This window comes from Peromyscus californicus, unplaced genomic scaffold (assembly GCF_007827085.1).
Source record: "Peromyscus californicus insignis strain IS unplaced genomic scaffold, ASM782708v3 Scaffold_5__1_contigs__length_169319896, whole genome shotgun sequence".
In the NCBI taxonomy this organism is placed as follows: domain Eukaryota; kingdom Metazoa; phylum Chordata; class Mammalia; order Rodentia; family Cricetidae; genus Peromyscus; species Peromyscus californicus.
The window spans coordinates 48,547,535-48,566,973 of record NW_026294573.1 but is presented as its reverse complement, the minus strand read 5'-3'; the positions used below and the strand labels follow the sequence as shown (position 1 = coordinate 48,566,973).

General features: G+C 46.3%; 1 protein-coding gene across 3 annotated transcripts in view; it reads right to left on the bottom strand.

The window, feature by feature from the left end:
- Positions 1-7,183: 7,183 nt before the first annotated feature.
- Slc35d1 (solute carrier family 35 member D1) overlaps positions 7,184-19,439 on the bottom strand; it is a 47,178-nt gene continuing 34,922 nt past the window's right edge. For all 3 annotated transcript variants that reach the window (XM_052715780.1, XM_052715779.1, XM_052715777.1), the window contains one exon: positions 7,184-10,122. In XM_052715780.1, coding sequence (XP_052571740.1) covers positions 10,014-10,122 — 109 coding nt within the window. In that variant the 3' untranslated portion in view covers positions 7,184-10,013. The remainder of the gene's footprint in view (positions 10,123-19,439) is intronic.

The window sequence follows — 19,439 nt, the reverse complement described above, 5'->3', positions numbered from 1 at the left end:
TTCTAAGAAACAGGGACTGGACTTATTCCAGAAACTTGACAGTATCTTTGTCTTCCCCTTGGGTCAAAGGGGAAGATAAACATGAGTGCTAGTCATTCCGAGTGTGCCCTTTTAAATTTGTTTTAATAGCTCACTAATCCCCTCTGAACACATAGATTGTAGGTGGTGGGGATTTACTGGGGTGGCTAATGCTCCCTGATTTCCAACCTCTTGAACTGGGAGTTTGATGTTTGCGGTGTGGTATCCACTCCATTGCCTACATTGACTTGCGGTGTTAAAAGATGGCTGCGAGCAGTTTAGAAAACAGACTGTAAATGTGCTTGGGCTATGTCTGCAAAGTTTCTAACGGGTGCGCAGATGCCGAGCACAGTGAAACAGCTCGATTCTGTCGGAATTGCCTGTGAGTGAAAAGAGCTGGAGACACGGGTTTTACAGAAGTGTTTTGAAAGCCTTTCCTCAAATGGCTCCCAGTTAGGATCATGGCACCCTGGTATTTGTGTGCTCCCATGACTAAATATTCTGCCTAGACCTGCAGGAGGTGTGGTGAGGAGAAACATTTAATAGGAGATGAAGTGAATGTCACCATAGCCCCAGTCATAGGCTCAACAGAGGGTCTGAATCCATTTGTGGCTTCAACACAGAGAAATAGTATTCCAGTGGCAATGTCCTTTTCTTTCTGAGATACAGTTTTTTGTTGAGAAGTGACTCACCTGTCGCTAGAACCTGGGGCCGTGCTTCTGAGCCACCAGGGTCGGCTGGTATCCATGGAGCGGACAGAGAAAGCAAAACCAACGTTATTTCAAACAGTCCTCAGAGAAAAACCACTCCAAGCTTGGCCTTGTATTCCTTTATCTTTAACCATACTGCATACTTTATTTCTGTTCATACGAGGGAATAGTCACATTTTATTTAGAATCCTAGCCCAAAGACAGCTGTTTTTATAACACTGTTCTTTTTTTCAGCCAAATTCAGCCATGTTTCAAGGTATCTCTTGATCTGGACACTGGTAATCTTGTGATAAGGAGAGCCCTAAGCTGGCTCCAGGTAAAATAAGGATGGTTTGTATGGGACTGGTGTCACAGGGCTGCAAGCTCACTGCTGTTGCTAAGGCCCTTAGGCAGACCCAGGTTGGCTCTCAGAAAGTATCTTTTTACTGGTTTGGGCCAGCTGGCCCTCAAGCCTGTTAGGGATGAGTCTTCCCACAACTGGATATAGACCAATCTTACCTAAAACACCTCCAGCCAGCATTCCAGAGAGGAAGAAGGTATTTTTCAGAGTATTGGGAGCACATTTGTAAAAATAGAACCTACAGTCAAAACACGTAGGTCCACATTAAATTGCACCATAGTTAATACATTTCAGGCTAGATTCAGAGCCCTGTGGGTTTCAGAATTAGGGATTTGTAGTTAACTCCAAATTTTTGCTAGCTTTCACCTGGAAAGTAAGAAAGGCAAATGAAAACATCTAGCTGATAGCATTGACATGCACTCTCTGGCCCTTCTATACTTCGAAGAAAGCCAAAATGTAAGCACTGGGCAAGGAGAGCCTGCCATGGTCCAGAGGAGACCCCCTAGATCAGTGGTTCTCAACCTTCATAATGCTGTGACCCTTGAGTAAAGTTTTCACATGACCCCCAACCATAAAATTACTTTGTTGCTCCTTCATAACTAATTTTGCTACTGTTATGAATAGTAATGTAAATATCTGATATGCAGGATATCTGATATACTACTCCAAAGGAGTCACAACCCATACATTGAGTACCAGTATCCTACAGCCTTATATGCAGCCCTGTCCTTTTTGTTTGTTTGTTTGTGGTTTTTTTTTCCTTTTTTGTTTTTTTTTAATTTTTTATTTTTATTTTGCAATACAATTCAGTTCTACATATCAGCCACAGATTCCCTTGTTCTCCCCCCTCCGGCCCCCCTCACCTTCCCCCCAGCCCACCCCCTATTCCCACCTCCTCCAGGGCAAAGCCTCCTGTTTGAAACCTGGGGCCTATGCAGGATCACTTGGCTCAGCCTGGGAGGAGGGGACTGGACCTACCTGGACTGAGTCTACCAGGTTGATCTCAGTCCGCGGGGGAGCCCTGTTCTTTTATAGAAAGGACCTTGTCTAGGGCTCTGCAGCCTTATACCATGCAGCTTAGGGCTGGACCCCTCTGTCCTTTTCCTTCACAACACTTAATAGTTTATATGGGTTCATGACAGGACTGGTCAACCTCCAAGGCCAGAGTCTCGGGTTTCTGTTAGTTATCCTTTGGCCAGTTGCAGTTCTGGGTATGCAGGTTAATCTTCATAGGGTGGTGACTTCCTTCTGAGTCCTTTGGCTTACAAGATTAAGAAAAGCCAATTCCCCAAAGAAACAGTGCTGATCATGACAAGGATCGCCAGTAGACAAGCCTGCAGATAACCCTGACCACTCTGAGCTATGGCTTCCAGGGGCATTGTGCTGTACACACTGTAAACCAGGTTTCACGTCCCCTCCAGTTTCCAAATGGGGAAACTGACACCTTGAGAAGTTAGATCTCTTTCTGGTCACTTGTTTGGTAAGGTGCATCTTTGTGCTCAAGGAAGATACACATCATAGGATAGATGTCTACAGACTTATCTACCTTCCATCTCTAAGTGTGAGTTTTGGAAAAGGGAAATTCCTTCAAAATGGAAAACCAGAATGGGCCAGTGGGTTCTGAATGTGAACCTTGATGTAGTAAAACAGGAATGGCTATGTGGGGTGAAAGAAGTCTGTACATCATGCAGTGACTGGACGTCAGGAGTAAAACTATTAGGCAGGCGGAATTTGGAATCGGATGCTGTGTCTTCTAGGACACTCTAGAGTTAGTCAAAGAGCTGAACAGTAGAAAGAGGATGTGATTTCCTAGGGGGAAATTCCCTGGATCTTATTTACCTATTTAAATGTCACGTTATAACTTGTTCCAGGCCACTTTACCATAGCTTCACAATTTCTTAAAGCAGACTTGGTCATCACCACTTAATTCTGCCTTGTAAAAGTCACCAAAATCCACCTTTTCTCCCTTGGGTGTCTTCCCACTGGCTTTCTCATTTTGTCCTCTTTAGTCCATCTGTCCCTCCACAGCTCTACCCTCCTAGTAATCTGCAGTGCTAGCTCCCTCAGGTGGCTTGGCCAGCTTAGTCACACTGGTAGACATCGGGCCATGTCTGACTGGCAGATGGCTATTCCATTTTTTTATGCCTTTTAGCAGGTAAACACAGTCCCACCACCAGTTTTCAATTGTATTGACTGCATCTGCTGGGGCCTGAGAATCGCTGAAGAAAGACCCCAGACTCAAATAATATGCAAACACAAAGAGTGTTTATTCTGCAGAAATAGCCAGCATGCGGGGGTCAATCATCCACACAAAATGGGGATGACAACCGGGGATAAAGGCATGCAAACCCCTTTTAAGTGAACTTGGAGAATTCTAAGTATGGTGAGCCAATCTCTGTTCTAATTGGGCAGTCAAAGAGCAGTTATATGTGGCACATGTTGATTGGATGGGGCTAGTAACAGTTCCTCCCGTTGCTGGCTTTTTCATCTGAGACCTGTAGCTGATGCAAATACTGCAGCTGATGCTGCCTTTCCAAAGCACACACTAAACATTCGAAGTTGTTTAAAAATTAAAATTGAAAGTGATCACTATCAAGAATTCTTTTCTTTCAACAAATATTTATTGTGTACCTTATAGTGTGCCCAGCATGGGTTGGGAACTAAATAGACCAAAATCTCTGCCTTCATAAAACTTAAATATGATTGAAGACAGCAATATGGCCTTTGTGTGTGATATGAAACCGAGCATCAAGAGCCTCACATGTCCTCAGTACTCTCTTTTCATCTGAACCACATTCCCCCCCCCCCCCCCCCCCCCCCCCCCCCCCCCCCCCCCCCCCCCCCCCCCCCCCGACACACACGCTGGTAAGGGAAACAGAGGGATGAAGTCATGCACTATACTATCAAGGGGTGGGCATTTTCCAGACAAGAAGTTAAGGACAGAGGCTTAGTTAGGCTTTCTACTACTGTGAGGAGATACCATGACCACAGCAACTCTTATAAAGGAAAACATTTAAATAAGGTAGCTTGTTTACAGTTCAGAGGTCTAGGACATTATCATCATGGTGGGACATGGCAGCTTGCAGGCAGACAAGGTGTTGGAGAAGGAGCTGAGAGTCCTACATCTTGCAGGCAACAGGAAGTTGTCTGAGAGTCTGGGCAGTATCTTGAGCATGTGTGAGACCTCAAAGCCTGCCTCCAAAGTGACACACTTCCTCCAACAAGACCTCCCCCCCATAACGCCACTCCCTTTGGGGACCATTTTCTTTCAAACCACCACAGGGACCCTGGAATTCTAGAGAGTTTTCTCCTATGGTGTCTTCCCAAATCCTAGTTGTAAATAATCAGCTCAAAGCTGGGGAGATGGCTGAGTGTGTAAAAGCACTTACACTCAACCCTGACAACTTGAGTGCAGTCACCAGGTGGCAAAAGAAAAGAGCCAACTGCTGCAAGCTGTCCTCTCACCTCCACACATATGCCATGGCACACATGCACATGCACATGCATGCACACATGTGCATACACAAACACAAACAAATGCAACTTCAAGAATTAGTTTCAAATACTATTTCTCTAAAGATAGTGTGCTGTGCATTTTTTTTTTTGTTTGTTTGTTTGTTTCCAACTTGAGATAAGCTAAAGTCTTCTGGAAAGAGGGAACCTCAAGTGAGAAATTACCTCTAACACATTGGCCTGTTGGGCGGTCATCTGTGGAACGTTTTTCTTGATTAATGATTGATGTGGGAGGGCCCAGCCCACAGTGGGTGGTGCCACCTTTTGGCAGATGGTCCTGGGTCCTGTAAGAAGGCAGACTTAGCAAGCCATGGGGAACAAGCCAGTGAGCAGTGTTCCTCCATAGCCTCTGCTTCAGTCTTGCCTCCAGGTTCCAGACTGACTTCCCTCCATGGTAGACTGTAAGCAATAAGATAAAATAAACACTTTCTCCCCAAGCTGATTTTGGTTGTGGTGGTAGCACAGCAATGGAAAGCAAGCTAGGGCGGGAGCCCTTCTCCAGGAGAAACCCCTTTACCCAAATATATTTAGAATTTCCCAACACACTTTCACGATTGTGTGGGACCATTTGTCAACACTGTCCTCAGTACTCACCACTGAAACACACCTGAGGAGCAGCAGACACGAGGCGACTCTACCTTCGTGTCGTATCCTCCTAACGTCCAGTGTTACCTGGAATGCATTGCCTGGAAAGACAAGGGTTTTCGCCGGAATCAGAGTCCTGATTTAAACATCCCTGCTGACGGAAGCAGGACAAGTCCCTTAGCCTTGCTTAAATCATTTGTCCATCAGGAAAATAAGTCATGACTAAATACCAACCCAAAGGCATGTTTTAGCGCTCAGTCAGCAGAACACAGTCAGCCCTCGGCCCACCCTGCTTTCTCATCTCAGCAAACTGTCACCCCAACTGCCACCAGGGGCCAAGTGGCCAGAAGCTAGGGCTGCTGGCCACCTCTGATTCAAACCACCACTAGCTTATTCTCCAGCTTTAAACCCATGAACACTGAATAAAAAAAAAAAAAAAAATAGCATTTGACAAGATACAGCGGTGATGAGCATGACACCACCTACCCGGAATCATTAGCCTGGTCTAGTTGCCTTCAGAGGCATGCAGCATAGGTTTCCCAGGTGAGAGAGTTCATGGCTCCTGGGCACAGTGTGCCTTTCAGTTCCTGGGAAACTGAGGCCCTCCCTCAGGCAGTAGAGCATTCAGGCTGCCTGTGTATCTCTGTGTTTCCTAGAAGTCAGCCAAGCATACAGGAGTTTGACAGGTAAACTGGTCTCAGACATTAATCGTGTGAACCCTGTATCACTTGCGACCGTCTTTGTATCCTTAGCAACTACCACTGTATTGATCCTGGCAATTGCCGTTGTATTCTGTTTCGGATAAGGGTATATAAAAGGTCTGATTGCTGGCAATAAACTTGTCTCAGCCTCAGTCTTGCTGAGACCCATCCAACTGGGCCTGGTTTTAATTCCCACCAGCCCTATCAGCAGAGTGTGGTTCATTAAGTAAGCACTGGCACTTACAACCACACAGGTCACCCAAGGAGTTCTAGGTCATACAGCACCCAGCATGATTCCTGCTGATCTTAGGTGCTTTGACTCAGACGTGCCAGAGTTTGAATGTGTCCCACACTAGGCAAATGGAGCTTTCTACACTTTATAAAAGATGATATGGCTTCATGGATGGACGATGGATGGATGGATGGAGTTCCACCTATGGAAACCCCTGAGAAAGTGCTGATAATCCCTCAAGGCTTTCCTCTCAGGTGACTCTCGGCTGTAGTAAGCTGACTAGGGCAATATTCGCAAGGACTGACAGCAGACTCTTGACAAGACGCATGCAGAACCACACAGCAGCGTGGCCGACCAAAGTCCCGCCCACATGATGATCAGTGAGCTGTGCTTGAGGACACACCAGAGCAGCACCAGCCTTCAAGGAAAGCCTGATGTGTGGTGCGGAGAGGGACCTAGAGGACATACTACGTGACATGCACTCGTCCCTAAAAGACAAATACTGCACTATCCCACTTGTAGTAGGCCAGTCAAACTTGGAGAAACAGAAGGAACTGGGGCCATCAGGGCCTGGAAGAAGGGGAAATGGAGGTGTCTGTCCAATGCCCATAGCGTTAGTTTAGTGAAGGGACCTGGGGACAACTGCACAGCAAGATGGACATGCTCTGTGGCCTGCACACCTGCAGTAAGTCACGATGGTAACTTCTTAAAAAATACCTTCATGTGCTCCTCCCTCTCCATAATTTAATGTACTTGTATCTCTGTTGAGTCCACTGTAGCAAAGTGGCTGTCCTGCTGAGTGCATTTTACTCATGGACTGTTACCCAGTAGAGGTACTCAACACAAAAAACACTGATCAAGCAAGGCAAACATCTTGTAAACAGGTTAGCATTTCTCTCCTTCCAGTTCATCACAGGCGCGTCACAGACAATGACTATGTAGTCACGGGCACTGTTTTCACAAAGCATTAATGCTGAAGAGTGTCACCACCTCTGGATCGCAAGTACCTGCATGTCACCTTCTTCAGTGTCAGCAGACCCCAGCTCTCAACTGCTCTCGACGCAGGAAGGAATTCTAATACACATTTTCCAGAAAAAGTATTTATTTGACATCATTAAAAAAATATTTAGGCACATGATTTGTCATGTTTATGTCACCTGATTTACATACCTCAATGCTCAGTACCTTTTAAAAACACTAAGTATATTGGTAAATAAAATCTATATTGAAGAAACATTGTCAGAGATGGACACATGTGGGCAAGTCAGTCATCAGCCCGAGAAGGGGGACATCTGTGAACAAAATCATCTCTAAAAACACTTCTGTGACAATAAAATCTAACCAGTAGATTTCTTTTTAAAAAATATTTTCAAAATAAAGTTTAAAAAACAAAACACTGGAGTCTCTCCTCATTCCCCAAGGTGAACTGTGAACAGTAGGAGTAGACGGCAGGCTCAGAAAGGTGATGGCACCACGGACTACTGAGAGCCGCCCGGCGGCTGAGGAAGCCAGTCCAAGTGTGTTTAGGGCTGAGGTGAGGGAGGAAGGTCTGGAAGCTACCTTAGGGTGACAGCTGAGTCTTCACTGAATCACCACTCTGAAATGCAACTGTCTCCCACGGAGAGAGAAAACAGTTTTCGCTTTTTCAAACTTGCCATCGTAATATGAAAATATTTTTCTTTTTAAAAACAGAATCACAGTGGCTATGAGAGAAATGTTTTGTTTTGTGTTTTCAAAAAGATAGCAAAGACTGTCACCTAAGCATCTGGATGCAAGGAGGCACAGGCTTGTGCTTCTCGGGAAACACGTTACCCTAAGTCACTGGCACTGAATGAACGCAGTCCTCCATGAGAGGATGCCGGCCCTACGTCTGCTGTGTGCCATATGTAATGGGAACTGCACTCACTCTCAGTGTGTCTCCCCAGGAAGAAAAAACTCCATTACAGCCTGTTCATGGGAGAAACCAGCACTGCACAGATGTGGGAAGAAAGAGCATCCAGGTCATGGGAGGGCTCAGGGTAGGCAGTTCTAAGAGCTGCGTGGCTCATCGGAGCTACATGATGATCTGAGGACCAAGTCCTCTGAAATGGAAACACTTCTTTTGGGGTGGGCCTAAAATCAGTGTCACCCAAAACTGTGCAGGCAGGCCTTATTTACAAATCACTGAGTTCTTTCATTTGTATCCTTTCAACTAAGGGCAGACCCCTGGCTGAACAACTAAACACTGGAGAGTGCCAGACTGTGTCCTATTTATTTGTCCATTTGCTGGTCATTAAGTCTTCTCTCACTAAAAGAGCCCTCAATAAGGAAAGCAAAGGGGCCCAGGCCTAAGGCCCTCAGCGTGCCTGTGAACTGACCAATAGAGAGAAACACTAACACTCTGTGGAGACCCTGCCTCAGCTTTACTGACCAAAACCTTCCACAGATTCCTGATACAATATTGCAGAAAACTTGCAAATGTGCTTTCTTATAAAATTTATATTCAAGGTGGAGCCTACAGATGAAATTTTCAAATAGAGGGGAAAAAAAATCAAAACTCTCATATTCCCCCAATGAGACACAAAAATCCAAGCTGTTTAAGCCTGCAGCATCCAGTCAGCTGCCCATGAAGGAAGCAGAGGCAATCTACTCTGCTGACCCAAGCAAACACAGCCTCCTCCACAGCAGGGGAGGTCTCTGAGCCATACCACCCAGCTCTGGCAAACATCCCTCCCTGGGGCAGTGCAGGCAATGTCTACTCACAGCTGCTCTCTCAGAATGAGGAATCCACCAAAATGCTCATCCAGTGCATCCCAGGGCTGAGGGTACAGGTGGTGTTCCTGCAGGGGAGAGCTGGCCTCTTGTCATTTAAGGAGGGAGAGACTTTGCCCAAAAGAGATCAAGTCCCAACAATACAAAGATGTCTGGCTAGCTCTTCCCTCAGACCAGCCAGTTCAGAAGCATGGGCCTTGGGCCTGTGATGAGGACTTGCACACAGGAATCCAAAGAGTACCAACTATACCCACATGATAAAGGCATGGGGAGAGACGGCAGCCACCTTGACTATCTGTCCCTCTCAGAGAAGTGGGAGCCGAGCCATTGCTGCATACACATTGTAGTTCTTCAGTGTCTCACTGTGGGCTCTGATCTCAGGCGAATAGGCAGGGCAGGTGCTTCTAACCTCACAGGCCTGCGGTTCCAGAGGGCTGAAGTACCTGGCACACAGTCACAGAGTTTCCTAGCTGAACAGAGAATCAAGTTCTCCATCTTACATTCAGTCCACGGCAGGAGAGAGCTTCTGAACCACCACCAACTCATCTCTGCATCCCTGCACTCAGCACAAGGCCCAACAGCTGTCTATGTTCACTGCATTACTGTTGAGTGAAGAACTGAGGAATGGCCAGCTTTCTCCACCCGCTTGTCTCTACTGAACAAAGAGGAATCAGACATTCCAAGGCACGCTCTGCTCACCCCACACAATCCAGGAAAGCAAAATCCTTCAGAGCCTCGTGGGGTTTTTAGTGCCAAAGCTGTTACCTTTGGCAAATGTAATGATACTATGGAGATAATGCAATTAAAAAAGAAGAAAGTTCAGATCTCAGCTGCATTTCCAGCTAAACTGCCTCTGGAGACAGCCCACTGGAAGGCAGCTCTAGCTAGAACACATTGTATATACTGCCAGGGTCACCTGGATAGCAAACTACAGGGTAGAAGATTCCAAAACACTGATGCTTCACTGTCTGAGACAAAAAATAAATTAAAACCCACCCAGTACATTTTCCAGTCTGACATAAATTAATTTAAACATAGTTAATATACGGTCAAGAAATTTTCAAAGGCAACAATCAGTCCTAGAGTCATACAATTGCAAAGGAATATTAGTCCCAGGTCAGGACGCCTCAGTGTCTTCAGGGTCCACGAGCAGGGGCCATCAGTCATACAGCTCCTTTCCCCTTAGTGTCCAGCTTGTTGTTGCCCTCTGACTGTTTGCTCAGCTGCTCTTCGGTGAAAGTGATGTAAGAATACACCAGGCTTCCAGCAATACTGCAAGACAGAAAGCCATCATGAGGAAGGGAACAGAGGGAAGGAGTGAGTCGTGACACTGGTCATGGGGAAAAGTCTGGTAAAAGTGAAGTGCCCCGCAGTGGGAAATGACTACAGAAATTCACACAGTGGAATACTATACATCCATTAAAATGCTATGAAGTGAAACAGGTAATGGCATGTTAAATGAGAAAAAAAAGCACAAAACATTAAATGCTGGTCACCTCTGTATGAACTACATGAACATGAGTATGTGCTTCGGTTTGTATTAGAAGAGAGATCTGGAAGACACACCCAAACCATCCACTGTGGCTACAGCTGGTTCTAAGATGCCAGGTGGTTCCTCTCTAGTAAGAAGCAAGCTCAGTGGGAACATTTCCCTGAGCTCTTGGCCTATGGCAGTTAGTTACTAACATGCCTTACCTGTTCGTATACCGCACCCCAGACTGCATTCGTGGAGACAATGATCCCTGTTCATTCTCTGAGGGGACTTCAAAACTTCCTGCCTCTAAAACTAAGCTATAAGCCGGAAGAGTTCACAGAAACAGCACTGCTGTGGGACTCTTCACTTGAGACTGCCAGTACTCATTCCACTGGGTCACCACCCAGCTGAGAGCCTGGGCTGGGCTCTCCCCTTAAAAATTTCCTGCCCTGGATCCGGCCCCGCTTCGGCCTGGCCACAAGGCTGATCAACATGTTGCTCATTTAAAACTCATTCTGTTTTCCTCTGGGCCTTGATGTCCCAGCCCTAGGGCGGCTTCAGAGGAGTGAAAACAGCCAACCTCAGGCTCCCATGAGGAAGGAAGGGGAAGTAAGAGCTACTGTACCACCAGTCACTCTGAGCCCTCCCGCCACATGACACAAAGCTTCCTTTAGTCTAACCTCCTTCCTAGCAGGATTCCCGCAGACGTGATGACATGCACAGTGTGTTTGCATGCTCATGCATCTCCTGCCACTTGGCTATCCCTCCAAGTTGCTACATCCCTGCAAGGTGCCCATTTGACAGAAGAGAAAAGGGAGTCCTCAAGCTGTAAGAAACTTGCTCAGCGCCAGGGTGCCAGGCCAGTCTATCTCCACTGCACCTGACACCACAGCTCCCAGTCCTTCACTGTCATCATCAGCTTGTGAACCCCCCAAGCCTTATTCTTAATTCATTTAAGTTTATGTGTGTGTGTGGGGGGGGGGGTTGCCCGAATGAGTGTCTGTGCACCATGTGCATTCCTGGTGTCCAAAGGAGACCAGAAGAGGATATTGGATCCCCCAGTTTAGAGTTACACACAGTTGTGAACCACCATGTGGGGGCTGGGAATTGAACCCTGGTCCTCTGGAAGAGCAGCCAGTAATCTTAACCTCTGAGCTACCTCTCCAGCCCCCTAAGTCTTAGTCTGTGAGCTTGCGCTCTGTGGTAAGGATGGAAACTGCTGTTTTCCTTCCCTTTATCCCGGAGTCCCGCCAGGGGCTCCTGCTGCCCCCTTCCCTTCACCTGGCAGCTCTTCCATCACGCTGAGGTAGGATCTGATCCGCCCCTTCTGGAACCAGTCTGTTCCCAGTGGGTTACTTCTGGCAGATGAGTTCCCTGAGAGCTTGCCTCAGACTAAGCCTTCATGCTAAAGCTAAAAACTCCCTGAGGACCACATGTACATCTCCCATGACAGTCAATTCCCTTTCCTCCAAACCCACCCCAACCCAAAACAATGGAGAAGGACTGCCCCTTCCTTCTTTCATCCGACTTTCTCCTATGCTGTCACACCCCCAGACAACCTAAAACAATGCTCTCACTTTTCCTGTCACTGAGCCCTTTCACCTGGACAGGAACATCAGGAAGTACAGGCTTAGAGCATGGCAGGGCTTATGCATATCCCCAGACCCTATTCTACCCTGGTGTACTAAAACAATCCTGGGCCAGAGTTGGGTCTTGGTCCAAATCCTGAGTATACTACTAGCTCTAAGACCCCAGGAAAAGTAACTAATCTTTCTGAAGCATCATCTCTGTACTTAGTAAGAATGCCACTGTGAGCAGGGCATGGTGGTACATGCCTCTTTATTTATTTATTTATTTATTTTGGTTCGGTTTTTCGAGACAGGCTTCTCTGTGTAGCCTTGGCTGTCCTGAGCTTGCTGGGTAGACCAGGCTGGCCTCAAACTCATGAAGATCTGCCTGTCTCTGCCTCCTGAGTACTGGGATTAACCATCACCACTACCACCCCAATGCACCAGGTGGCACACGCCTTTAATCCCAGGCTGTTACACAGAGAAACCCTGTCTTGAAAAACCAAACACACACACACACCAAAAAAAGAAAGAAAGAAAAGGAGGAGGAGGCAGCCACTATACATTTAGGCTTATCTGGAAGATTAAATGAGATTACAAGCACTGAGAATATAATTGTGGGCCGGGGTTGTAGCTCAGTGGCAGAGTGTTTGCCTGGCATAGGCAAGGCTTTGTTTGATCTCACTATAAAAAAATGTAAGATACTTCTGTTCTATTTTCTCTATTGACCCTGATACACAGGAGAGGGGAAGCATCAGCACATGGTGGTTGAGTCATAAGTACCTTAGCCTACTCATGATGCAGGAACAACAAACATCTGCTTCTCCTAGTATGGAGCTGGAGGAATAAAGGTGGAATGTGCATGTGACAGGGAGCCTTCTCACTGGGCCCTTGAATGAAGGAGGCAGCAGGGGTCCTCTCTTTGCTAGGGACACCTATCACAAGAAATCTTCATCTCCAAATTCTACCCCCCACCCCACCCCCCAAAGCTTTATTCCTAAAACACTGACCCTGGGAGTCAGAACTAGAACATGAACACTGGAGGAAGGCAACATTCGGTCCACGGCAAGGGATGAAGGGAAATGGCTGCAACCTATTCAGAGGAGCCTGCAGCTCTTCCACTGGCTGTGTTACAGAAATGCCAATTCATGAATCACCGGGTGAGAACTGAATATTCATCAACAGCATGGATATGCATATCAAAACCAAGAGCCGATCATTATACAAGCCTTTCTAAAAACTTGAGCACAAAGCTCTATAAGACCCAAACACTATAATTCAGAGACCTGCTGTGGTAGACACAGTTGGGGGATGAGGGAGGAGCAGGAGGAGGAGGAAGAAGAGGAGGAAGGAGAGGAGGAGCAGCAGGAGAAGCAGCATTCACACTTCCCACAGACAGAGGGGTCTAGTTAGATCACTGCAGTCTAGCCTGAAACTGCACCACTCACCTCTTCCAAGTCTGAATCTACAGAAATCTGCTGACACTAGAGCATCTGGGCTGATACAGCTTGATCACACAGCCCATGGTTTCTAGATTGACAGCATGCTGGGAGTGGAGCTCAGTGGGGAGACAGCCAGCCTAGCTTATCAGAGGCCTTGGGCTTGATCCCCAGCACTGTATAAAACAGGTTGGTAGGAGCATACTGTCTGAGCAGGGGAGTGAAAGCACAGAGGCCTGGGATCCTAGAAAGTCACTGCAAAGCTGGAAACTGGAGGGCCAGATTTCAAGTCTACCTTGGTCAGCTGGAGGCCCATCTGGGATACATTAGACTGTCACAAAACAACAAAAGGGGCTGGAGAGATGGCTCAGTGGTTACAGCACTGATTCCTCTTGCTGAAGAGCTGAGTTCTGTTCCCAGTACCCACATGGTGGCTCTTAATTGTCTATAACTCCAGTTCCAGTGCCCTCTTCTGACTTTTACAGGCCCCTGCACACACATGTTGCACACACATACACTCACACACACACACACACACATACAATAAATACATATTTTTTAAAAAGAAAAGTTACCTCCAAGACCCACAGTCATGGCCATGTTCACTACCTTCCAACAGTTAGACACTCAGTCTATAAAATCCATCAGTGTAGCAACCCCATGGCAAGGAACAAGAATTCTACAGTCTCTGCTGCCTCCATGTGTTATTTACCACTGACATGTTGTGTGTGAGTCTAGGCCCACAGCTCTGCATTCCATAAGCAAAATATGCCAATCTACTTAAAACCTATGCATCAAGAGTTTGATTCTGCTATTTCCAAACAAGTACAATCCCTGCCAAATAACTGATTCCCGGTGCAGTCTTCCACCAGAGGCAAGATCACTCTACTCCTCTGGAGCAAGCCGCTGCAGAGGACCTTCCCACCTTCCTTCTTATCGGCCAAGCAAACAGCTGATTGCCACTGTCTCCACAGGGCCACTGTGGACTCAGGCATCTACAAAGCTCTGAGCTCTGTGACATAGAGCACGCTACTTTAGTTCCCTCACCTGCGCAGGAGAGACTAGGGTCCATGCCCCCTCAGAACTAAAGCAAGAATTAAGCTAAAGAATCATGTAAAGGAATTAGTTCCTTAGGACTATACATTAAACTACACACTTAAGCTATATAATAGGATAATAAACCATTCCAGAAGGTTAAGATCATACAGTAGCCAACCAGTAGGAGTAAAAGCAAGAACGCCGAAGCCTATCAAATATCCTTCCGTGAAGCCTCCCACGCAAACCCTGGCAGAGTTTACTTCCTGGGAGCAGCACCTGAATTGCTGACAGTCTGGGTAGTTCCTTCCTAACAAAAGCCCTGCAAGCTCTTCCCAGGAAGGTCCAAAGGTGCCTGGTCACTGCTGTGAGTACCACTGAAGTGCTCCCCACACCCTGAACTGCAGAAGGATCTCCACATGAATGCTTGCCATAACACAATCACTCCACATTTCCTCTCTTCCTTCGGGCTAATCTCAATACACTGGCCAAACGTTAAAACTAAGTCACATGTCACTACAGTCAACTCCGCCAACATCCTTCCTTCTCCCCAAAATAATTCTGTAATGACCAGAAAGTCCTCCCTAATCCACTCCTCTACCTAGCTGAATGGCATCTCCTTCACTGCTCATCCCTGCCATGCAGGCCTCCGTGCTCTGGGAAATTCCAGACTCACTTGCACTTCACGGCCATTGGCTTGCTCCTCTCTCTGAACTCAGGGGCTCACTCCCCGTTCTGGTCTGAGCAGGAAATGCAGCCCACAACCCTTCCAAGCTGACTTTTCCCACCTCGTTTTCTCTATGACTTTCTCTCCAGCCAGCAGAGCAAGCATGTCTACAATAAGGACAACTCCAGAAAGACGGCTTCTGGTTCATTCCAGAAGCTCCACCTCGGCTGCCTCAGCCAGGCTCTGAGCACACGTTTGTTTATAAATAAACCACTCTTCCTGGCCAGATGAGACACCCTGAAGAGGACATTCCTCTCTGGTTTGTCCTTGTCTGAGGGCACTTGCTTTAGTCTAGAGGATCAAACATACTCAACAGCCGATTCTACTCCACCTGCCAAGTGAGCTCGAAGAACAAAGACAAAACAGTAGTGAGCGAGAAGACGAGCAAGGAGACCAGAATGGAACCCTAGCTGCTGCCTCCCAGGTATCTTTTATGTCCTACCTATACCAAAATAAGTGTTGGTCTTTGCACATACTTCAAAAATAGAAGTGTATTAGTCACAGAAGTCTGGCTAGGGTATGAACCATTCCATCTGCCGAGGAGTTTTGGGAAACTGCCCAGGAATAAATTTAGAAGGAAAAAAAAAAAACTATAAGATTCCCAAACCCTGTTGAGATGTTTATGGCACCCACAACCTTGACGAGGATATCGAATGCATTATTAACATGCCAGACAAATGCCTCTTCCACATCAGAATTCTGCTGAGGTTCCATGCACATCTATGGGTTTTAAAGAGAACAGTTAAGGGAAAAGGAGGCCAGCCTGAACGCTTGCTTGGCATCTCCTCCTACCACTGCTGGCTATCGTCAGGAAGAGGTTTCTAAGGCATCGAGGAAGAAGAGTGTTTGGTTCGGATGTGTGCTTACGTATCTTTGAGGCTTAGGACTAAAGCATGCCCATCACCTTCTCTCCTGTATCCGTCCCTCCCCCGTCCTTTTTTCTCTCTTCAAGAAAATTTAAACCTGAGTAGATTCCCACTAGAACTGGGAGAACACACTTGATGAGTTTTCGAGCCTGTGGGGCATCTCTTCAAATTTCCAAGTTTCCTACAAAGTGACCTACTGTAGGCTGACTCAAGCCACCGAGGAGCAGAAGCAAGCAGGACAGACAACTTGAAGTGAAACCCCACGTTTTACAAAAGAGGAGCTCAGGTCATGAAGAGGGAACAGGAGGTAGCTAGCAGTAGCAGCAGCAGCAGCACATAGGAGTTTGCTACATTTCAGTTCCCACTGAGATACTACCAAAGAGCTAGCTGGCTTCCCTACAACTTGTTCAAAACTCCAAGATACTCTAATGAGAAACTATTATATAACCCAAAACAGCCTGGCAGGGGTGACCTCAGCAGTCACTAAAGGAATACAAATATGTCCTTCTCTTTCTCCAAATGAGAGCTACCAAATAAAGGGAAGCTCAGACTCGTACTTCAGAAGACTGGACCAGAAGGGTCTGTAAGAAGGGAAGCACTCAAGAGAAACACTAAAAACACCACACACAATTCTAAGGAAAGAAGGAAGGGACCCACATGAGAGCACGACAGATTCAGGTGCTGGGCAAAGCTACTGGAACAATGTCCTAGGAAGCAGTTCTGCAGCTGGACCACACCACATCATAGAGTCTGTAGACTCTGGTCTGGCCATGCGCGCCATAGGAAAGTGGCTTTTCTTACCCACCCCCAAAAAAGGTTTCAGGATACATATTATGCAAAGCTCTGGAAACAGAATATATTTGTCTCTTGACTATTACTAGACAAACAGTACTGAGGTGAAGAATACGGACATGGAAGATGAGCTGCAAACCACCCACTCGGCAGCTAGACAACTGAGGGCAAGCAAGCCCCTTGGTCTCTCTGTGAAATGGGACATTCACGGGAGCCATACAAAGGGCAGGGCCTTGCACAACTGCACAAACACGCATGAAAACACTGGCAGTGTTTCGCTGTTATCGCTAGGGCTGGACGCCTCTTGTGGGCTAGGAATGAACCATATATATGACATAATCAAGAGAGGCGATTTTCTGCCCTCAAAAGCTGGCAATTTAAGTGGTACCATACACACGTGACTCATGAGGCTACAGGAACTTACTCACTCCTCTACTGAACGTGTAACTTAGACTCTGGAATCTAGCCCTCTGGACTGTAGTCCTTGAGCCGTGACTTACTTGCACAACCCCTCTTCTATGAGGGACCTACTGTGGTACAGCACACTCCTGGCATAGAGAAACAGGTTCACTACCTAACTTCACAGTGCATTCAGGTTCCTTTCTCTAGCTCTCAGCTTCCCTTACGGAGCTGATATAAAGAAGAAAAAGCAACCAACTAACTAACCAACCAACCAACCAAACAAACAAACAAACAAACAGAAAACCATCTATAAAATAGTGTTATGAGAATGAAGGCTGTAGTGGGTAGCCATTAGGACTTTATTTTTAATCAAAAACATGGAAGGAATTGAATGTCTGTTTACACAATACATTAAAAAGCATCTTAATCCACACTTTTTAATAAGTGAAAATTAATTGGAAACAGGCTTTGTGAACAATTATGAAGCCTGAAACAAAATCATCTGGGACACAATAGGAAAACCTTTCTGGACTTGAGTCAGGCAAAGACTTCTCAGACACAGCAATGGAAGTACCATACAGAACAAAACATCGCCAACTTGTTTTGCATCAAATCTAAAAATTCCTTCTTCAAAACATACTATCAGCTGGGCGGTGGTGGTGCATCCTTTAATCCCAGCACTCGGGAGGCAGTGGCAGGCAGATCTCTTTGAGTTCCAGGCCAGCCTGGTCTACAAAGTGAGTTACAGGACAGCCAGAGCTGTTACACAGAGAAACCCTGTCTCACCACGCCATGTCCCTCAAAAAACTATACTATTAATAAAAAGACAAGCATCCAGGCAGTGGGACCGGGTCCTGTGCTCGTTGCATGAGTTGGCTGTTTGAAACCTGGGGCCTATGCAGGATTGTTTGGCTTGGCCTGGGAGGAGGGGACTGGACCTACCTGGACTGAGTCTACCAGGTTGATCTCAGTCCAAGGGGGAGGCTTTGCCCTGGAGGAGGTGGGAATGGGGGGGTGGGATGGGGGGAAGGTGGGGGGGCTGGAGGGGGGAGAACAAGGGAATCCGTGGCTGATATGTAGAACTGAATTGTATTGCAAAATAAAAATAAAAATTAAAAAAAAATAAAAAGACAAGCCCCAAATTAGAATATGCTATATTTTCATAACTCTAAAAGCATGAGAAGACATGACCCTAGTGTTTCAGACGGTCAAATGTCTGACCGGCCACTTCACTAAAGAAAACAGGCTGATGGCATGGCAGCATTGAAAAAAGCCATCATGCCTGACTCTCAAGCCTTTCCCAATACATCATTAACCCTGGGAGAAACAAGGTCACAGTGAGACTGCATGACAGAGCTGGAAGAGGGGCTCCCAAAGCCAGGGTACGGAGCACCAAAACTCCACACATTACTGGTGGTTATGCAAAGCAGCCCCGACGTCGTGTTGGAAGGGAAAAAAAAAAGGATGGTAATTTCTTTCTCTCTCTCTCTGTGTGTTTCTGTGTGTTTCTCTCTGTGTGTTTCTCTCTCTCTCTCTCTCTCTCTCTCTCTCTCTCTCTCTCTCTGTGTGTTTCTTTCTCTCTCTCTCTTTCTCTCTCTCTCTCCCCCTCCCTCCCTCCCTCCCTCTCTCCCTCTCTCCCTCCCTTTCTCTCTCCAGGAAATCCAATCTCACATATGTTAGGCATGCACTCTAGCACCAAGTCACACCCTAGCCTATAATTTCTTACTAAGTTAAATGTGTTACTATACAACTATACAACCCAGGAAATCTATTTCTAAGTATGTATCCCACTGCAATGAAAATCAATGTTCATACACAAACTTCTAAGCAAGTATTTATGGAAGATAATACATAATAGCATAATAGCTTTAAATTGGAAATGGCCCAACTGCTTTCAAATGCTGAAAGATGTAATACAACCATCCAACATCCAATAGTGTGCTCAGCAATAAAAATGTATGAGGTACTGACACATGCAAAAACAGCTGGAAAACATGTGAAAGAGCCAGACTTGAAAGTGAAATACCATACACATCATTCATGTCACATTCTGGAAGCTCTATGGATAGAAAGAGCTCTGTCAGGATCTGAGGGAACAGAAGCCATTGCATACAAAAGGGTAACAGAGATTAAATGCATTTGTTAAAACTGATAGCACTCTACACTGGAGAGAATAAATCATTATATTTAATTATTTAATCACGTGTTAATTGTTTAATGATGGAACAAGATGCATTCCAAAGAGCCGAGGAATTCTGGCCTGCCTGGCTCTAAGATTATGGTGTC